This window comes from Podarcis erhardii (assembly GCF_964252035.2).
Source record: "Podarcis erhardii genome assembly, chromosome: 6".
NCBI classification, from domain to species: Eukaryota; Metazoa; Chordata; class Lepidosauria; order Squamata; family Lacertidae; genus Podarcis; species Podarcis erhardii.
The window spans coordinates 39,971,046-39,992,105 of NC_138510.1; the positions used below are offsets into that span (position 1 = coordinate 39,971,046).

Here is a 21,060-nt window from a genome sequence, read left to right on the forward strand (position 1 = left end):
CTCCATTTTATTTTTCTTTATTCTTTTTTCTGGAATGTAAAATCACATTGAGAATGATGGTGCCTATTAAAGTAAATGAATTCTATTGCAAAATAATACAAAACTGAATTTGTTGTCTCCTTCCAATCTGTGTGCACATTTCCCCAAGTTTCTAAGGAGATGCAAACAAAAATATACTTCCTTTTTTCTTTTTTGCAATAGCTGCTGGGGGGAGGGATACAATTTTAATCTGAAAAACAGATTAGTGCTATCGGAACTGAATCCAAGGCCCACTTTCCCAAAAATGCTATTTGTGTTTTCAGAAGCTTTCACATTCAAGTGTTAACAATTTATTGAACTTTGCACACACCTGTGGTTCTGCAGCCTTCTTTGGTATCATCCTCAGTTCGTTATTAAATAGGATGAGAAACCTGATAACAGCACCTCTCCAGTCAGAACTGTTAAACTGAAATGTAGTCCTTGGGAAAATGAATTCTAGAATTTTGTTGGAATCTGCAATATTTTCACTAAAATTTGTTTGAACTAGCCATGACAACAGGCAAACAGCTTTTCCAGCTTTTTTTCGAGTTATGCGGCATGATGTACTTTAAAAACTGGTTCTCAGTCTCAGCAAGTATCTCTTGAGTTGCAATGGCAGGTGTTCCACTAATTGGAAGTTGGGAACCAGACAAAAAAAGGGGGGATTGGTCTTACCAGTGAGGAGTTCCTTTTCTACAGTGGTATGGGTTGTCTGGGTTTCTCTTCCCACTTCAGAAAACAGGACTTACAGAAATCAGGTATCTGCCATGCCCTGACTGGGAGAGAGAACCCTCCCTCAGTGCTGGGACATAGTCATGGATCTACAGAGTATAGGTCCCTTGCTGTGTAGCTTTACTTAGAAAAGTGTCCAACAGAAAAAACACGGAAAGTAGAGAACAACATAACAGCCTCCAGAACAGAAGAGACAAACCTACCCAAGTCCATTTTCAATCCATTCTCACCTGCCAGTTAAGCTACCCTCCTACCACTGAATATGCCCTGTCTGGGGGAAAAAAGAGCAGCATTTCCTTGATAGTCTAGTCTGTTCTTCCTACTCTACCTAACAAAAGCCAGTCAGGCAAATTTGAAGGTGTGGTTAGTGGATTATTTCCATGATTTCAGAATGGTGTTAAACTGCTCGTCTATTTCTAATCTATGGATCTCAACACTCTTGGGGTGTCTAAGAAAATCTAAGAAGCTCATGATCACAAGAACTCGCATTTCATAGAAGAAAAATAAGATGCTTAGAATCCGCCCCCTTTTTTAAAAATGGCTAAACACACACAGTCATGGGAAAAAGAAAGCACCCCCTCTTTGGATTCTGTGGTTTTACATAATGGTATAATAACAATCAACTCCCTAGTAGGTTCTTAAAATTAGGTAAATACAACCTCAGATGAACAACTTGACATATTACACCATGTCATGATTTATTTAACAGAAATAAAGCTGTTCCCATGACTGTACACTCCCCTTGCAACAGAGAAACCCCCCAGTAAATTTCCCCCCTAAAAAAGGAGCTTACTCCCTTCATCTAAACAACAAAAACATGTATATTAGTAACTTCATTTTATTTTTAAATTTAATTGGATGCTGGGGGCATGGGGAGTTGGTTTGACAGGTGTTACACTGGGATCCCAGCTATCATTTGAAGAGCAAGATATAGTCTTGAAGCCAAAAAAGATCTGGATGGTGAACTGCTGTTCCTTGCTGCTGAATGGCTCTTTTGGTTGGTATCTGCATGGCTCCACCTGACTTGTTTTTAGGCCTGAAATCCAAGCCCTCTTTGCCCAATTCAAAGCTGCTATTATTATTATTATTATTATTATTACTACTACTACCACCACCACCACCACCAGATGTACTACCCACCATTGATTAGAAGGTCTGAGCACAGGTTACAACAAATTAAAAACAGCTGAAAAAGATTATAATCACAAGAAATAGGAAGGGCCTGAAAACACACAATGTTAGTTGTTAAAGGCCAGAAATCTAGTGAGGAAGCCAGACCCACCAGGTGTGTGGAATTCCACAACTTGGAGGCTGCCACAAAGAATGCCCTGAACTTTTGAGAGTGATCTGTGTTATCTCAAATCTCATATTCAGAGCACTCTGGCTACATTTTTTTAAAGGAGGAGCCTAGATTAGTACAGTACAGCCAACAGCTGTTGACACAATTCAACTTCACTTAAATTTGCACAGCAATTCTGCCTCACACTATTTAACGCAAAATGGTAAATGGAAGCAACAGCTGCAAGGAGGTGGGATGAAAACATACCAAAATGCATGAGATATTGCATATTACTCCACTTGGCAGGGTGTTTACCCTGCAAACAGATGTGGAGAGTAAACTTTGGATTTTCTTCTGGGGTTGTTTTTTTTTAGGTGTTTTAATATAATTCTTGCTATTAGAAGGTAAGAGTTGGAATACTGATAGCTGCTGAAAAGCAGAAACTGAGAAACCCAGGACTATTTTCTTACAGTGATTTAGCAGAGGCATTTCCCACCCTCTCTTCAAAACAAGCAAAGACAGTTCATACTGAAAGGTCTTAATGTGAGAAAAATCTGTGCTGCAAATGCTTCCTTCAGTAGATTTTGTGGATGAGTCATGAGTGTGTTTCACAACAACCCTGCCATGTAGGTGGCAAGTATTGCTATTCCTAACTTGCAAAAGGGGGTCAGAGAGACCAGTTCTACTCAAAGGGAGACCCACTCAAATTAATTTATAAGGTGACCCACAATAATCTTACTGTTTAAAATTCCTACTGCAGGAATATATGCTTTCAGCTGTTTCGTATTTTAGTTGAAAGGCACCTTGAGCCCCGCCAGAGAAAAAGGCGGAAAATAAATAAATAAATCTTCTACTACTACTACTACTACTACTAATAATAATAATAATAATAATAATGGCAGCCATTAATGCAATCTAGCACTATTGTCCTTGCAATGTAGGGAGATCAGTGATGCAATCCAGGGTTTCACAACCAGCATGGGGCGGGGAGAGGTTGACAGAAAATAGCTTGCAACAGACCTGTAACCGGCAGAATGCAGGAACCCTTCAGTCCAGCCACTCGAAGCTCTTATCCCAAGGAAAGGCGAGAAGAAGCTGACGACGCCCCGCCACTCCTCCTGGCGGCGGCTGAGGGACGCAGAGACGGGAAACGTCAGCACGATCCGCCACAGAGATAATAAATACAGAGTGGACTTCACTGCCTTGATAAGGCATTTCCGGATTTACGCGGCGCCGTGACTTTTTAACTTCAGAATCCAAGATTCTACTGTGACAGTGGCAGGGCAATAAAATAGACCCAACAGATGGAAGAGGAGAGGAACAGGCCAGAGATTTAATTTTCTTCCATTTGCATTCCAGATGGAGTTTACTGCACTTAATAGACAAGCAATAGTGTTATTTAGAAAAAATATATAGATTTTTCACATCAGCATTGGTTTACTAATGAGCTCAGATATGAACAAAAGGTATACATCAAAATAATCGCACTTCAACTCTCCCATCCCGACCCGACCCTTCTTACTGCACCTCCGCAAACAAAGCAATTTTGTGTTTTCTGCTTCTTTTACTACCGTTCTTTCCTCCAAATTTCTTCCTCCAATAACTTTTGAAAGGGTGATCAAGCCTTGGATTAGCTGAGAGCCTGCCACCACACCCAGAATAAAAGAACACCTAAAACCTGAAAGCGAGAAACATGCACACATAGTTTTTCCTTTGTGTTTTCAGCAATTCACCAATGGGGTAGGTAGGGGATGGAGGCCACAGTGGTTCTACTTACTAGAGTTGTCGATCTGCTAAAACCATGTTTAAAGATGCGAGATGCATTTTCATGATGAGAATCTAATACACACTGACTGGGCTTTCAAAATGCTTTTGATAAATTTCCTTATCGAAGATGAGAGTACACCAAAAAACAGAAGTAAAATTAAAAGGGTATTCATGCATAGAGATCTGTCTGTTCACTGAAAAGGCTCCAAAGCCCAACTGGAACTACAAAGGCAGGCCACCTGTTGCCCATATCCCCCAAACATCACTGACAGATGTAAATTGTTAGAATTAGCCAACATATTCAAATTCAAATGGTAGCAATAGACCCTGCTTCGCTATTATACATGCCATATGCATGTTGCTGTTTCACTTTGCAAGCCTTTTTAGCTGAAGAGTAGGTAAAAATGCTTACTACTAATAGTAATACTTAAAATTTGCAGTCAAATATTGATATAGCTGGAAAGGCACAACTTTCATAGAAATGGATTAAAGTGGGATAGATCAATTTGTAGAACATGAGACTCTTAATCTCAGGGTCTGGGTTGGAGCCTTACAATGGGCAAAAAGATTCCTGCATTCCTGCATTGCAGGGGGTTGGACTAGATGACCCTCGAGAACCCAACTTTCCAATTCTAAGATTCTATGATTCATCTGAGTTTGATCTCTATGGGTTGGAGATTAAAATAATGTTTTATGATTAGTAGCTTTCACTGCATGTAGCTGATAGCAGCAAAGAATTGTCCAGAAGCCTTTGTTTTGGCTTCTGGGGAGTCTTTTTGAATGCAATGTTTATTTGGTTTATTTTTCCGACTCTACTGGGTGTTCAGTAGACAGGGTTTTATCCTTCATTGCCTTCCGATTCCAATAATTACCCTTCCTTCTGATAAGTAGCTATCCTGATCCAATAATTCTTCCTTCCCACATATCCACAAGTTTATTTTCCTTATAGCTTCAAATCCTTGTCCACCAACATGTTGGTACATGTGCTATTACTCTCCAAAATTTAAATTGACTACACATGGTAATCTCTGGGTATAATGGGACCCTGCCATGTGTAGGGTGGTGTAAAGAAAGTTTTGATTTTAGCCTTGTGACAGTGTTTCGGTGGACAGTTTTTTTATATGACTGCACCTTATAGAATCATAGAATTGTAGAATAAGTTGCAGCTTATTTGCAGGGACGGGGGGGGGCCTTTTGCTCCTCTGCAAATCAGCTATAAAATTAAATGAAAAATCTAGTAACTAGCAAAGACTACAGACCAAAGGACAGTACTGTAATATGAAAATGTGATTATATATATATATAATTTATTAGTCACTTGTCACCCAAAAGTCTCCAAGTGACTTAAAGAGCTCAACTAGGTTGTGGTGAAAGAAAGCAAAAATGAAAACATTTAAAAGGAACAGGAGCAAATCAACATATGCCCTTGAGGTTTTTAGCAATTTATACTTTCTCAACGAGAAGCATATTATATGTCAGACAGTTATTCCTAATGGTTTAAATAACAGTATTTCTGCAAGAAGATTAGTTTTACAGAGTCTGTTTCTACTTAGGGTTTTTTAAAATACAGGTATTCATGTTATTTAAAAATCATATGGCACAAAATGTGGCATTGTTCCTTTAAGGGAGCAGGTGAAGGCTGCCCCAGTTAATATACAGATGAGATCTGGGGGGAGTGTATCATACCTTTGGGCCAGTGGGGTTATAATAGCATTCCAGACATTTTGTGTGTAAATGTTTTAAAATTTTAATGTCACATAATATGCCTCAGCATAATTCAGCAGAGAATTATGTAGTAGGGAGTAATTTCCTTTAAAGGAAAGTGGGTTAAGTTGGAAGAATTAACGCAGGCTACTATCCTGGAAAGAGTAGTGCACTTTGTTCTAGGTGGAATCCGATAAAGCTTTTTTCTAAAGGAATTATAATTAACTTTCATCTGTAGGAGATTGAAAATGACATCGTTGAAGCTGAGGATTCACTGGTGATCTGTGGTATGTATTGTTGTTTTGCATATGGCTGAAAACTTACGTTAGTATATTAGGATTTCATTTGTGGTGCAGACTACTATTGCACGATTCTCACACAGTATCATTTTAGTCAAGGACTAGTAACTGCCTAAAAAGGTACAGGGACACACACTATCTACACGCCATTTATAAAGCAGAGATTTAACATATCACATTGATACATATGCATGATATTTCCTACAATCTAAAATCTTTGATTCACAAAAGTACAAAATTATCTTCATCAATTTATACAATTCAGATTTAAAGCAGTGGTCAGTATAAACCAAGTGCATCTCAAACATGAAGTCTTACCCCAGAATGGCTTTTGTGAACTTCTAAAATCCAAAGAGATTTTGAAAAAAGCAGCCGAGTGTTGTTCTGGAAAACCATCATGGATAGTAATGACATTCTGCTGTTTACAACAGAAGGATTACTACTGTATTTTGATATATTGGATTGTAAGAGGTTTTTAATTAATTCAAGGTAACCCCTTTTCATGACAACAGAGACTGACAGTGAAGCAGTCTCAAAGTGGATACAGCCCTGGTTTGGGTTTCTTCTGCTCTACAGAATTTAATGATGTGTTCAACATCTTTATGCTATACATTTCTCTAACAGCAGAAGACAGTGACAGTGCAGTTGAACATATTCACGGTGTAATGACATGATTGCATGAGGTAAGTTGCAATGACTAGACATTAAGGAGAAGAAAGAATAAAAGTCAGAACAGATGTGGCATTTTCAGAGATAACCTGGATTTCTTTTAACATTTAGTTCCATCCTTAGAGGCTGTTGGGGAATGCAGCAGTTTGTTCATATAGAATTCCACAAGGTGCTGCCACAGCAGCATTTGTCATTACACAAGTCACTTTTCCAAAGAGGTATGAAGATTCAGGAGAGCTTAAGCATCTTTGGTATTCTAGTATACTTGGTGTATCATCTTAGCAGTTGTTTTACAATAGCTAGAGTAAATGAAAAAAGAAAATAAGATTTTAAGCTTCGTATAGCTCCTACAATTAACTGCAAGTCCTATACTTTAGCTTGAGGAAAGTAACAACAAAACAGTACACTTTGAAGGGCGAGTAAAATAATTTTGCCACATTAGTACTATTTTTGCCAAAAGTTCTACTTTTGGGTTTTTTCCAGAGCAACTGAGTTAGTAACTTAGAGCATGATTCAACGTACAAGCCCTGCTAGAACAAGGATAGTTCAGTTGGTTAGAGCATTGTGCTGATAACGCCATGGTTGTAGGATCAAGGGGCTGAACTCGATTATCCTCAGGGTCCTTTACAACCTTACAGTTCTATGATAATCACTCTGGGCAAGCTCCTGACTCTTAGGTATCCTATTTCTCAGGGATGTTATGTTACTGTTAATTTATATGCCGCCTTTCAGCCAAAAGACATACCCAGGGTAACTGTTGCAAGGCTAACACTCTCTCAGATTCCTGGAGTAACTTCAAAACTTCTAACTCTGAGAACTCGAGTAAAGACACAGAATACAGTCATACCTCTGTTTATGTATCCCTCCGGATACGTAAACTTCGGGTTGTGAACACGGCAAACCCGGAAGTGTATATTTCTAGGTTTCGCTGCACAAGCATGCACACAAGCACTGAATCGCGCTGCATGCATGTACAGAAGGGCGCCTCTGGTTACGGACTTTTTGGGATATGGCTACGCCTCCAGAATGGATCCTTTCTGTAACCAGAGGTACCACTGTATAACTTTGTACTGTGAAAGATTCTATAGAAACAGCAGAATAGATATTCCAGTATCTAATTGTGGGATGTAATCCACTGGTACAGTTAAGTGCAACATTCCTTATTTCCCTAGAGTGGGCACAGGCAGGGGGACATCCAGTCAGTGTAACTTCCTGTTCCACTGATCTGGAGCATCCTCCCCCTGCATGTGACCTGGAAGATGGACATGGCGCTGGCTGAGTCACGGAGCCATTTCCTCAGTCCTTTCTTGCTCTCTTGCTTGCGGATCTTTTGCTGCCATGCTGCTCTCCGGCAGCTATTTTGTTATCTTAATGTAATTTTGCACTTGAGTTCAATCTCCATATGAGACAAACTCAGACTTTCTTGTGTGACTATTAAGTAAAGCCTGCCTTTCAGGGATCAAATCATGAACTGAAATGTGAGTAAACTTTTTGTTACTTTACTCAGAAAGACTCTTGTGTCTTTATTCTTGTAAGAGGGGTTAAAGGGGACACCAGGAAATAATCTTAACTAAGGGATTCAAACAAATCTGCAAACTAGCTTCCAGCTATATTGATGGGAAAATGCTCTGCTACATCACTCACTAGTGTGAGTGAAGAAGGATAATACTTATTCAATATATCCTTTCGTACTATCCTTAACATTCCCACACTAATTACCATATTTTTCACTCTATAAGATGCACCAGACCATAAGACGCACCTAGTTTGTGGAGGAGGAAAACAAGGAAATAATATTCTGAATCCCAGAAGCCAGAACAGCAAGAGCGATCGCTGCGCAGTGAAAGCAGCAATCCCTCTTGCTGTTCTGGCTTCTGGGATAGCTGAGCAGCCTGCATTCGCTCCATAAGACGCACACACATTTCCCCTTACTTTTTAGGAGGGAAAAAGTGAGTCTTATAGAGCAAAAAATACGGTACCTCATAGGGCTGTTGAGGGGATAAAATGGAGAGAGGGGAAACCATGTACTGCACCATGAACTACTTGAATGAAAGGTGGAATATAAATGAAATAAATAAATGAATAAAGCTAACCAACAACATAAACTGTGATAGTTCTACCGGCAGGTGCATGTAATTAAACCATGGTTATAGTGTCCAGTTTTTAAGAAAAAAAGCTTGGGATGGAACAATTTAGAGTAGACATGGGGAGAGGTGCTTACCAGTTCTGCTGCTTTCCTACGTCAAATCCCTGCCTCTACCCCATAGAGTGTTCAGATTCCAGTTTTTATTTAGGGCAGAGAAGTAGTAGGAAGGGTTCAGCGTCTCCTTTTTTTCTTTATATTGCCCCATTCCAAAATATTTTATTTTAAAACAGCTGTTAGATTTAATTACATGCTTCACATGCAAATGCTTAGTTCAGCCCAGAGTCTTCCATTTAAGTATTAGTATTGTAGGAATTTAATTTTAAATGTATTTATTTAATTTTATTTATATATGATAATGATTTTCACATTCATAACTATACATACATTTTAAGGTCAAATAAACACTCTGAAATAGAGGCTTGCAGAACTCTCAAAATAATGCTTACTATATTATAAATGTAACCCAACAAGGTGGGCTGGAGGGAGGCTACAGGCTTGTCTGATAACATTTTTATCGTGCAATTAGATCTACTGCATGTGTTTATGCTGAATAACTAGAATAAAGCCTTGTTTTAACAAACAATGGGTTAAATGTTAAAGATTAAAAACACTTGTTTCAGCATTATTATTTTTGTTTGTTTGTTTGTTTCTTGAATCTGTAGCTTTCCCTGGCATTTAATATTGTGGGGGCTAAAATATCAAGGGCCCACAAGCTTAATATAGTGGTACCTTGGGTTACAAACACCTCGAGTTACAAACACTTCGTGTTACAGATTCCACTAACCGGGAAGCAGTACCTCGGGTTAAGAACTTTGCCCCAGGATGAGAACAGAAATCATGTGCTGGCGGCGTGGTGGCAGCAGGAGGCCCCATTAGCTAAAGTGGTGCTTCAGGTTAAGAACAGTTTCAGGTTAAGAACGGACCTCCGGAATGAATTAAGTTTGTAACCACTGTACAGTGGTACCTCAGGTTACATACTCTTCAGGTTACATATGCTTCAGGTTACAGACTCCACTAACCGCAGAAATAGTGCTTCAGGTTAAGAACTTTGCTTCAGGATAAGAACAGAAATCGTGCTCCGGCGGCGTGGCGGCAGCAGGAGGCCCCATTAGCTAAAGTGGTGCTTCAGGTTAAGAACAGTTTCAGGTTAAGAACGGATCTCCGGAACGAATTTAGTACTTAACCCGAGGTACCACTGTATAGGAAAATTAAAAAGACCCTGGAAAAGTAAGCATGTATGCTCCTCGGATTTCATCAGTTAAATCACCTAAAGGATTATTCAGACATCAACTAACTGAAGTGATTGAATCACCAAGCTCTTACATGCACAGGAGTGGGCTGCCTTACTTTTTTTCATTAGCAGTGCCTTATGCTACTTTGGAGGACCTGCACCACATTTAGGTGTGGGCTTTCTGGGAGCTATAAGGCTTTATCCCCAAAAGAAAGTGCTTAAAAGCCACTGAATGCATACACACTTTCTCAGATAAGAGATCTGGTCCCCCAGGCCCCCTTTTCTGTGTACATAATGTGAGTGGTGGTCTTTAGAGGTGCAAAGAAGAAAGGAGAGTAAGAGGTTGGTAAAGTCTTACCTTTATCCAGAACACAAGGCCGCGTAAACCGATTGGGCTGGCAGCCATAAGAAAATAAGCAAACATGCTTTAAAAAAAACAAAACAGGAAAAAGTCACCTTAAGAACCCATTCACTGGTTTACTTTGAGATAGTAAAGAACAGAATGCACATGGAAATTTCACCACATTTATTTTCAAATATACGGAACCATTTGAAATAGCTGCTTTGCCATGATTTCCAGAGATACTACTTCATAGACGATATTGTGTGAATTCCCCATAATTTTGTAACCATATGGTAAAAACCATAAAACTTCCTTGTATTGTTTCTTCTGGATGGAAAAAATACAGCAAAGGAATTAAAAACAAGAATGAATATTCTGTACAACAATAAAGCTCCTGAACAAACACTGAATAATATTGTAGTTTGCTTCAAGAAATGATTGGAAAACCATCCATGAGGCAATACAACTGAGACTATTATTCAAATTTTGGAAAGAGGCAATGTTGATTCTAATAATTGAATCAGGGAAACATTGCCCACACCTTGAGTTTTACAAACGAGTTCTGCTTCTTAAAGAAGAATTTATTATAATACAGTTTCATGTGTTAACTCAGATTAGGCAGAATTTATTCAAAATAGGAAAATATCAGCCAATATATAGTGACATAATGTCATCAATCCAGCAAATACAATCTAGTCAATAGTGTACATCTATTTCATTTTGTAGAAAAGGCAATCAATCCCAGGGTGGTCCTTAATAACAGTTTTACTAAATTTCTGTTCTGAAGGCCAGTTCAAAGGGATGCTCATGAAATATCCATCAGGCCAAGTGAGTGTTTCACATATGCCTTCCAAATTGCCTTTTCTTGTCACAGTGGATTAGAAAAGAGTGCCCTATCCATTGCCTCACTTCTATATTGGAGTCTGGAACTTGAGACCCCAGGGCCAAGCGTGACCCTTGAGGCCTTATCTGCCAGGCCACAGCCCCACATTCTAGTGCCATTGCCTGCTTGAAATGATACCTCTGTCTTTGCTGGATGGTGAGATATACTTGTAAGAAATCACTGGTTTTTTTGCATGACTGGATTGTGGAACATTTGAACAGGTGTCTGAAAGCAGTTTTGGGGGGGAGCACAGCAGATAAACTGAAGATTAAGACAGGATTGAGATTCTGTGAGTATTGTTTTGAAAAGAGGTATTCAACTGGATCTGGAGATATTTAAACTCATTCTGAAAGTCCAAATTTGTAACTTGGGGGTCCTCCTAGACTTAGTGTTATTTATGGAAGCACAGGGAACAGAAGTGCCTAAGAGTATGTTTCATCAATTTTGACTGATGTGCCAGCAACATTTGAACCCAACCCATTGGACCTATTTGCTTCTGAGCCCAAATAGCGTGGGTTTTGACTTTTACAACACTAAATGTTTTGTGGTCGAGTCACTTATCAGACTGCCTATGCCAGGCATGGGAAACCTCCAGCATGTGGACCAATCTTGGTCTATCAGGTCTGATTTGGTTTGTGAGGCTATTTCCCCCAAACCACACCCACTTGTTAATCAACTGTTTGTTGCAGTGGTAGGATTCAGTCCTACTGGGCACTATTTTGCAAGTTCTTTTCCTGTGGGGAAAATACTAGTAATGCATACTCATCCCCTCCCCACCAGCCTGCAGGTCAACTTTGAAGCAGCCACCTGTCAAAGTTAGCCCACGGAGTGGGAGGAAATGAAGATCTTTCCCACTGAGCCACAAGCTTTCTCCACCTTGAACATCTATTGACAGTTACAGAAGCCCTATTTGAATGTTCACCAGCAGAGTCAGGTAGGTTGGTGGGCAGAACACAGAGAATTTATGACAGTGGGCCCAAGGATACAAAACTCTCTACCATGGGAGATGCAGGCTTTGAAAACATTTCTGATGCAGACTATTTTTTAAGTAAGAGGTTATGGATTAATGGGTTATTCTAATGGCCATGGTTTGGATTTTATGCTGAATTGACAGATTAAATTAAACCAATTTTATGGCAGAACTTTATTGGAATGATGAAACCTCCATCACACCTTCACCTCAAGTTCATTTCTACTACACCCCATATTGCTGCCTTAGCAACCATTTGCTCTTTTCCTCATCAGGAAAAAAATGCCAGTGCCTGTTTGCATTTGTTCCTCTAGACAAAGTAAACAGTAGTTGAAATGTGAAAGTTAAAAATGCTTAACATCTGTTGAATAGTGCTCAGCTTTCCTATTGTAAAAGTGTGTAGACTCTGCAAAACTCTGGTCCTTGCTTAAGAAATTTGAAAATGCATTTTCAGGTATTTCTTATTCAGTTTCAATAAATTACATACCAGCTATAAGCAGTACGAAGACAAAACCTAGAAGAGAGGGGAAATGATTCTGATAAGTGAGCTTCTCACAAAACTTTAATACTAATTAAAAGAAATGCTCATTCGCACTGGCAGTCACATCAGAAATAAATTTTAGCTGAAGCACTGTCAATGACTATTAATTTCACACTACAGCTGGTGGACGTATTTCAGGGCCAGAGTAGATGTGATACTAAATAATAATAATAATATTAATAATAATAATAATAATAATAATAATAATAATAATAATAATAATTTATTATTTGTACCCCGCCCATCTGGCTGGGTTTCCCCAGCCACTCTGGGCGGCTTCCATAGAAACCAAAAATACACTAAAATATCACAGATTAAAAACTTCCCTGAACAGGGCTGCCTTAAGATGTCTTCTGAATGTCAGGTAGTTATTTATCGCTTTGACATCTGATGGGAGGGCGTTCCACAGGGCAGGCGCCTGGTTCCCTGTAGCTTTGCTTCTCGTAATGAGGGAACCGCCAGAAGGTCCTCGGCGCTGGACCTCAGCGTCCGGGCAGAACGATGGGGGTGGAGACGCTCCTTCAGGTATACTGGGCCGAGGCCCTTTAGGGCTTTAAAGGTCAACACCAGCACTTTGAATTGTGCTCAGAAACATACTGGGAGCCAATGCAGGTCTTTCAAGACCGGTGTTATGTGGTCTTGGCGGCCGCCCCCAGTCACCAGTCTAGCTGCCACATTCTGGATTAGTTGTAGTTTCCGGGTCACCTTCAAAGGTAGCCCCACGTAGAGCACATTGCAGTAGTCCAAGTGGGAGATAACTACAGCATGCACCACTCTGGTGAGACAGTCCGCAGGCAGGTAGGGTCTCAGCCTGCGTACCAGGTGGAGTTGGTAGACAGCTGCCCTGGATACAGAATTGACCTGCGCCTCCATGGACAGCTGTAAGTCCAAAATGACTCCCAGGCTGCGCACCTGGTCCTTCAGGGACACAGTTACCCTATTCAGGACCAGGGAGTCGTCCACACCAGCCCGCCCCCTGTCCCCCCAAAACAGTACTTCTGTCTTGTCAGGATTCATCCTCAATCCATTAGCCGCCATCCATCCTCCAACCGCCTCCAGACACTCACACAGGACCTTCACCGCCTTCACTGGTTCTGATTTGAAAGCGAGGTAGAGCTGGGTATCATCTGCATATTGATGGACACCCAGTCCAAACCCCCCAACGCGCTCAATCACCTTGCCCAAGAATGGAAGATTTGAGACTGGGCGATAGTTGGCTATACTGGCCGGGTCTAAAGATGGTTTTTTAAGAAGCGGTTTAATGACCGCCTCTTTCAGCGGATCTGGGAATGTTCCCTCACAGAGGGAAGCATTCACCACCCCGCAGAGCCCATTGCCCAGCCCTTCCCGGCTTGCTTTTATTAGCCAGGATGGGCAAGGATCAAGGAAACAGGTGGTTGGTTTCACTCGTCCAAGCAGCCTGTCCACATCCTCGGGGGTAACGGATTGAAATTGATTCCATGCAACTTGACCAGACAGAGCTCTAGCACTCTCCCGCCCCAGCCCTGCTCCCACGGTGGTGTCTAGCTCCTTCCGAATATGAGTGATTTTATCTGCAAAAAACTTTGCAAAATCGTTGCAGGAGATCTTGGGGTCTTTACAAGGCCCCGGTGGTAAAGGTGGTTCCGTTAAATTGCGAACCACCTGAAAGAGTCTCCTGCTACTATTTTCTGCAGATGCAATAGAGGCTGTGAAGAAAGTCTTCTTCGCTGTCGCTATCGCCACTTGGTAGGCTCGACGTTGAGCTCTAACCTGTGTCCGGTCAGATTCGGAGTGAGTTTTTTACCACCAACGCTCTAGCCGTCTCAGCGATTGTTTCATCGCCCTCAGCTCCAAAGAAAATCACGGGGCTGTCCGGGCTCCATGCAATCGGAGAGGGCGCTTCGGAGCCAGACAGTCGATAGCCCTGGTTAACTCTGCATTCCAGCGGGCCACCAGGGAATCAGCTGAAAGGCCATCAACATGGGATAAAGCATCCCCTACCACTCTCTGGAAACCATTTGGATCCATTAAGTGGCGGGGGCGGACCATCCAAATTGGTCCCACCTCCCTGCAGAGGGGAAGGGTTGTGGAGAAGTCCAGTTGCACCAGGAAGTGATCTGACCATGGCACTTCTTTTGTTTCACTTTTACTTAGTGTCAGATCACCCACGTCACTAGAGGTGAACACCAGGTCTAAGGCATGTCCATGACTATGAGTTGGGCCAAATTTATTCAGGGACAGCCCCATGGAGGCCATGCTTTCCACGAAGTCCCGAGCAGCCCCTTGTAAGGTTGTGTTGGCATGGATGTTAAAATCCCCTAGGACAACCAAACTAGGTGTCTCCAGGAGAAAATCCGCCACGACCTGAAGCAGCTCAGACAGGGAATCCTTGGTGCAGCGGGGAGGTCGGTACACCAAAAGGAATCCTGTACTGCCCCTATTGCCCAACTTCCAGAACATGCACTCAGAAAACTGGATCTTCCCAGTAGGACGCCTGGTGCAAGCTAGTGACTTCCTAAAAATCACTGCAACCCCCCCCTCCCCGCCCACATGACCTGGGTTGCTGTGCGTAAGAGAAACCTGGTGGGCAAGCAGCGGCAAGGACAGGTCCATCTGCTTCCTCCAACCAGGTCTCTGTCACACATGTCAGGTCAAATCCTCCATCCACAATCAGGTCGTGGATGGCACTGGTTTTTTTCATCATTGACCTGGCATTACACAGCAACACCTGTGTCACGTTATTGGGTATTGTTCTTAAAAAGGAGGCATGGGGGTATTTTTTTGTCCACTTGTGTGGGGTGTAACCCTTTCCCCCTCTGGTACTGTCCTGATGAAAATTACTAGCTCAGTTATTAGCCCCACGAGGAAAGCACCAAGTGGCACCAATTACATGGTTTCAAAGGTATCTATTCCACCTTTTAAAGCATTGTAAAAATATTTCTGTAAGTCAAAACAATGTACAATCACTATAAGAACATTTCAATAGTATTAACAGCAAAGGATAAAAGCAGAACCAGGAGATTACAACTATCTTAATTAGTTACCACTGAAGGCCAGGAGAATTAAATGTGTTTAATTTGCACTTGAAGTCTATCAGGGATGCCACTCATATTTCAGGAGGGAATTTCAGAGATGGGGTGTTGCCACAGAGAAACTCTAAGTGGTGGGGCAAGAGGACTCCAAAGATGCAACCTATATTCAGGTTTGTATTGGAGGAGGCTGTCTTTCAGATATTTGAGTCTCAAAACACTTTAGAGCTATAAAGGTAAAACCAGCACCATAAGTTGAGTATGGAAACAAATCTGAAATCATTGCAACTGATGTAAAACCAGCATACTATGGTCTAAAAGCACATACCTGCCAACTATGTTTTGCAGCAGCTGCAGTTTCCGAAAACTTTTCAAGGGCAGCCCTACACCTGTAAGTGACCAAGGTATGTGTCACCATGGCCAGAGCTATCTTTACCAGGAAGGTAAGTAACTAGTACACCAGGCAAAACTATGTCACAACCCTGGAGCTGGATTCCTTGTCTTCAGTGGATGAGGGCAAGAACTCTGAAGCAGAAGGGGAAAGACCTGCGGGACCAATCCTAGAAACACTTCCATCAGATATGTCTGTTGTGCCAGTGCCGCTCCAATTTGAGGATACAGTGTTGCCATCTTCAGACTCTAAGGACTCCATCACAGAGGCCCCAGTTGAGACCAGGGTCTCCCCTGCTCCACTGGAGTAGAAGACTGATGAAACAGGCTGGGGGCCTTTAATTGAAAAGGCACCTTCCAGTGAGACAGGGCTAGCAATGGGGCGGCTGCTGCTGCTGCTGCTGCTGCTGCTGCTGCTGCTGCTGCTATATATGTCTTAGTCTCTGTTTGATGCTTGCTGAAATAATACTTTCTCCTCCTTGAGCAAGGTGGGTGGTGAGACCACATCTTACTCAAGTAAAGGAACAACTGGGAACTGACTTTAAGTACCTGCCTCAAAACTGACATCACATACAATGTAAAGTGTGAGATGGGTGGACATATTTTCTTATTGCTGGGGGCAGGGGGGGTAATGCTGCTGCAGACCAAATTTGGAACCCTGGTGGACCAAGTTTGGCCAGCAAGCTAAAGGCTCTCCACCTTGGTCCAATTCATTACTCCAAAGATCTACATGGTCACCTCAGTCCTTAATATCCAAAAAGAACCCAGGATCCAGTGAACAGGTGGTAAGTCTCAAGCCTCCAAGAAGCTTCTCTACATCTTAAGGTTGGAATACATGACTAGATATCATTGCAAATCCATCCATCCTTCTTATCAAACTCTGACATCCAAGTACAATAGCAATTTTATCCACAAAATGAAACACAAACTAGGTTTATGACAGTGTATGCTCATGAATGTAGTAGTTCCTTCCCCATCTGGCCATTCGTTTCTGTTTATAATAGTCTAGTTTCTTTTTCAATGTGGCTTATAAAATGAAAGGTAGGAGAATACTATTTGCTTCTAATTGGTTTTAAATATTACACTTCTTAAAGAGTTGGTAGAATGGAAATTTACTTTACTTCAGATCAGGAATGGGGAACCTATGGACCTTCAAAGTTTGCTAGGATTTGTTATGAGTTGTAGTAGTCCAGTAACACGTGGAAGCCCTATTCCTGCTTTAGATTATCCACTGGTGTCAGGAACAGGTTCCCTAGCCACCTATCCTCTTTCCTAGCTCACTCACAGGGACTCTGGGTGCTCCCAGTGGCCTACTGCCAGGTGAACTGCCTATATGCATCAAACTCAAGCTAGTAATAGAAAGAAAATCTCCTGTATGAGGAAAAGCAAGAGTGACACCTGAAAAGTGACAGCAGTGTCAGATAAGTGTTGCTATATATCTACAACTTCATACGTACTCAGGTAACAAGATGGAAGTTTAGGTGACCATTGCTTCCCACCAATGTAGCGAATCTCAGATGGCCCTGCTAATGTATAGCCAGCAGAACATCGAACAGTAACTGTATCTCCAGGCTCATAGCTGGTTTTCTTCCCCCGGATTATTCTTGCATTACGGATAGACAGGTAATAAATGTCTGGTGAAGTTCTAACTGAAAACACAAACTATTATAAACAAAACAAAGCAACACTAAAGCACACATTATTTTCCAAATATTTCATATTTTAGCTTAACAAAGTGTTGTTGTGGTTGGAAGGGCTGTAGCTCAGTGGTAGCACACTTACTTTGTATGCAAAAGATCCCATGTTTAATCTATGCTATCTAGAGCTGGGAATGCCCCCTGCTCGAAATACTGGAGAGCTGCTGCATGTCAGTATGGGTAATACTGACTTACATGGCCCTATAGTCTGACTTCGTAAAAAAGGGACAATTTAATTTGCAACATGAAAAGTGTTTGTCACCAAAACATTAAGAAAACATTGCAATGTACAGGTGAAACTAAAAAAATTAGAATATCATGGAAAAGTTCGTTTATTTCAGCAATTCAACTTAAAAGGTGAAACTAATATATGAGATAGACTCATGACATGCAAAGAGAGATATGCATGCTTCTACTTCTCAGTGGTCCCATATTGCTCTATTTGCAATCCTTGTTTTGCTGATTTCATTTAATATTCTAATTTTCTGAGATTGTTAATTTGGAGTTTTCATCAGCTGTATGCCATAATGATCACAATTATAGCAAATAAAGGCTTTACATATTTCTCTTTGCATGTCATGAGTCTATCTCATATATTAGTTTCACTTTTTAAGCTGAATTACTGAAATAAATGAACTTTTCCATGATATTCTAATTTTTCGAGTTTCACCTGTATAGTGTTGTAAATTCTTAATTCTTGGTTTGTATACAAAATATATATAGGATATATATTTTATATATATATATATATATATATATATATATATATATATATATATATAAAAATATAAATTATTTGGCACTTTCCACAATGTCTCAAAGCAGATTCAAGATTCACATTTAAAAACAAATACAGCAAGAAAATACAAAAAGCCAGATTTGATCTAAAAAGTGATAAAAAATATTGTAAAAATGATAAAACTTACCACAGCCAACTAAAAATTACAACTACAATCAGGCCAAATATGGTCTTGATCCCTGCAGCATGATTCCATTTAACTAACAGCCTGGATAAACATTAGTGCCACAATTCCACAAAGGAGGAGTGACCACTTAAAATGCCCATTCTTGTGTTGTCACCTCCCACACCTCCCCCAGAGGTGGGTACACTGAGGAGGTCTCTGATTATAACTACAGAGTCCATGAAAGTTCATATGAGGTGACGAAAGCCCCTAAGGTATTGAGGTTCTGAGCAATGTAAGGTTTTATGGCTCAAAATTAGAAATCATCCTTCCTCTACCATCAAGTTGTCAGTAACAAAGTTCATTGAGTTCTATTTCTTTTTATATACTGATCCAATTTGATGTCTCTCCCATTCTTTCAGTTTCTGGAATTGTAGTACATACAACAATGAGCAAAATAACAATCCCAACTGACTGTTTTTGAGCAATGTTGTGCTGCGTATACTCCCAGATTAGTTAATTCAAAAGGAAAGGATGCAACTCTCTGCTTTAATCCCATGCAATACATTTCATTGACAGTAGGCAGACACAATACCACTTTAAACAATTGTTCTGATTAGTTCTACGTTTCCCCTAGACCAGGGGTCAGCAACCTGCGGCTCCGGAGCTGCATGTAGCTCTTTTACACCTTTGCCGCGGCTCCGGGGCAGATACTAGCGAGGGGAGGAGGCGCATTGTGTGCCCCGACACTCCCCACTGTTTTAAATGTCGCAATGGTTTTGCGGCTCCCAGTTGTTTTTTCTTCGGTCCAAGTGGCTCTTTTTGTCTTAAAGGTTGCAGACCCCTGCCCTAGACCATCCTTTGAACGTAAGGCAAAGCAATGCCTTTTGAATCCAGCTAGCAATTACCGGTAATCAGTGTAGCTCCTCTTGCATTATATGTGAGCACAAACATAGGGAGGTATTAAAGTAGTAGCCCTATGAAGAGGTATTAATTTTGTGGTAAATAAACACAGAAATCACTGAATACCCCAAAGCTATATTTATACCTACAGAAACATGCTTGCACAGGAGGATACCAGGAATTGTAGCCTTGGCATGCTACATTCATCTCCATGGTTTCATCAGGAAAAGAATACTGCTTATTACAGGTTACAACAACACTTGTTCCAATCTTATACTGATGTCGCAATGGACGCACAGTCCCACTTGGAATTAATGGGGCACCGCATAAACCTGGATCAACTGCAACAAAAAAGTCCCCACAAAAATTGTAAAAATAAACATTGTGTTCCATGAGGGAAGATGAAATATAAATGTAAACAAACAAACTTGTTCTAGCTAATTAAAGATGAGAACTTACAAGAGGGAAGCTGAAATAAGAACTGGCCCTTTATAAACAACACACATTCCTGAAAGTGCATTCTGCCAGGATGTCAAATATTCTTTTAACCATTCAACAGTCACACATACTTTGTTAATGCTATTCAACAGGATAAAAGTAGGAGAGAATTTGGGAGATGTCCCTTCTGATGTTGAATTTATAAAGTGAAAAGCACATGTCCACATTTAGTAAACCATCTTTTATCACTGACTGAGGAAGCATAATTGCTATTTGAATGGTTTGATATTCTTACTTTCTTTACATGAAGGCAGCGCAGGATACCAGCTACTGTTCGCTCCGCATTTAATCAAATAATTTCCCATCAGAAAATATCCAGTTTTGCATTCAAATATAATAGTGTTGCCATATGTATACGAATGTCCAAATCCGCTTAATATTAATCCATGTTCAACTACTGGATCTTTACATTTCACCACTATAAGCAGACAGGAATATTAAAAAACAAAAACTAAGAAATAGAACATTGCATATAGTTTATTTACATTTTCTCAAATGTCAGTATATTCTGCTGAAGCCTTATTAAAAAGTTAGTTTTCTAAAAAAAACCAAAAACCTGATACTCACTGTCTGGCTATATGTTACTCTGTGCCCTATATCTTCTATGTCACACGTTCTCTACAAAAGCTGTTACTAACTGCCCTGGATGTTTAAAATAAATAAAACTAAAACGTGGTGTCACTTGTATTAGAATTGCTGATCTGTATCTAATGTTTAAATTGGTATTCCAAACAATTACAGTACATATATATATATATAGGAACATGTGCACGAAAGCTTATACCCAGAACAAACTTAGTTGGTCTCTAAGGTGCTAATGGACAATTTAAAAAAATATATATTTTGACTGCATCAGAGACCAACACGGCTACCTACCTGAATATATATAGGAAATAATCCATTAAGGAGATCACAGGTGGGATCTTCTAGAAACCTCTCCAAGGTTAACAATTTATTAGCTCCAAGTGCTAATAAACATATGGTGACAGATCCAGTACAGAAATGCTAAACAGATACTATGGAAGGCCGATCCATCCACTGACCATTAGACCACAAAGCATGATGAATGGATGAATG

General features: G+C 40.6%; 1 protein-coding gene across 1 annotated transcript in view; it reads right to left on the reverse strand.

Annotated features, from left to right (window-relative positions):
• Positions 1–21,060, reverse strand: part of LOC309344247 (complement receptor type 2-like) — a 100,175-nt gene that overhangs the window by 1,721 nt on the left and 77,394 nt on the right. The window contains exons 18-24 of the mRNA XM_081866495.1: positions 20,219–20,401; positions 19,635–19,826; positions 17,441–17,632; positions 12,529–12,555; positions 10,204–10,270; positions 3,050–6,767; positions 350–445 (exon numbers count right to left, since the gene is read on the reverse strand). Of these exons, the coding sequence (XP_081722621.1) occupies positions 10,206–10,270; positions 12,529–12,555; positions 17,441–17,632; positions 19,635–19,826; positions 20,219–20,401 (659 nt within the window). The 3' untranslated portion in view covers positions 350–445; positions 3,050–6,767; positions 10,204–10,205. The remainder of the gene's footprint in view (positions 1–349; positions 446–3,049; positions 6,768–10,203; positions 10,271–12,528; positions 12,556–17,440; positions 17,633–19,634; positions 19,827–20,218; positions 20,402–21,060) is intronic.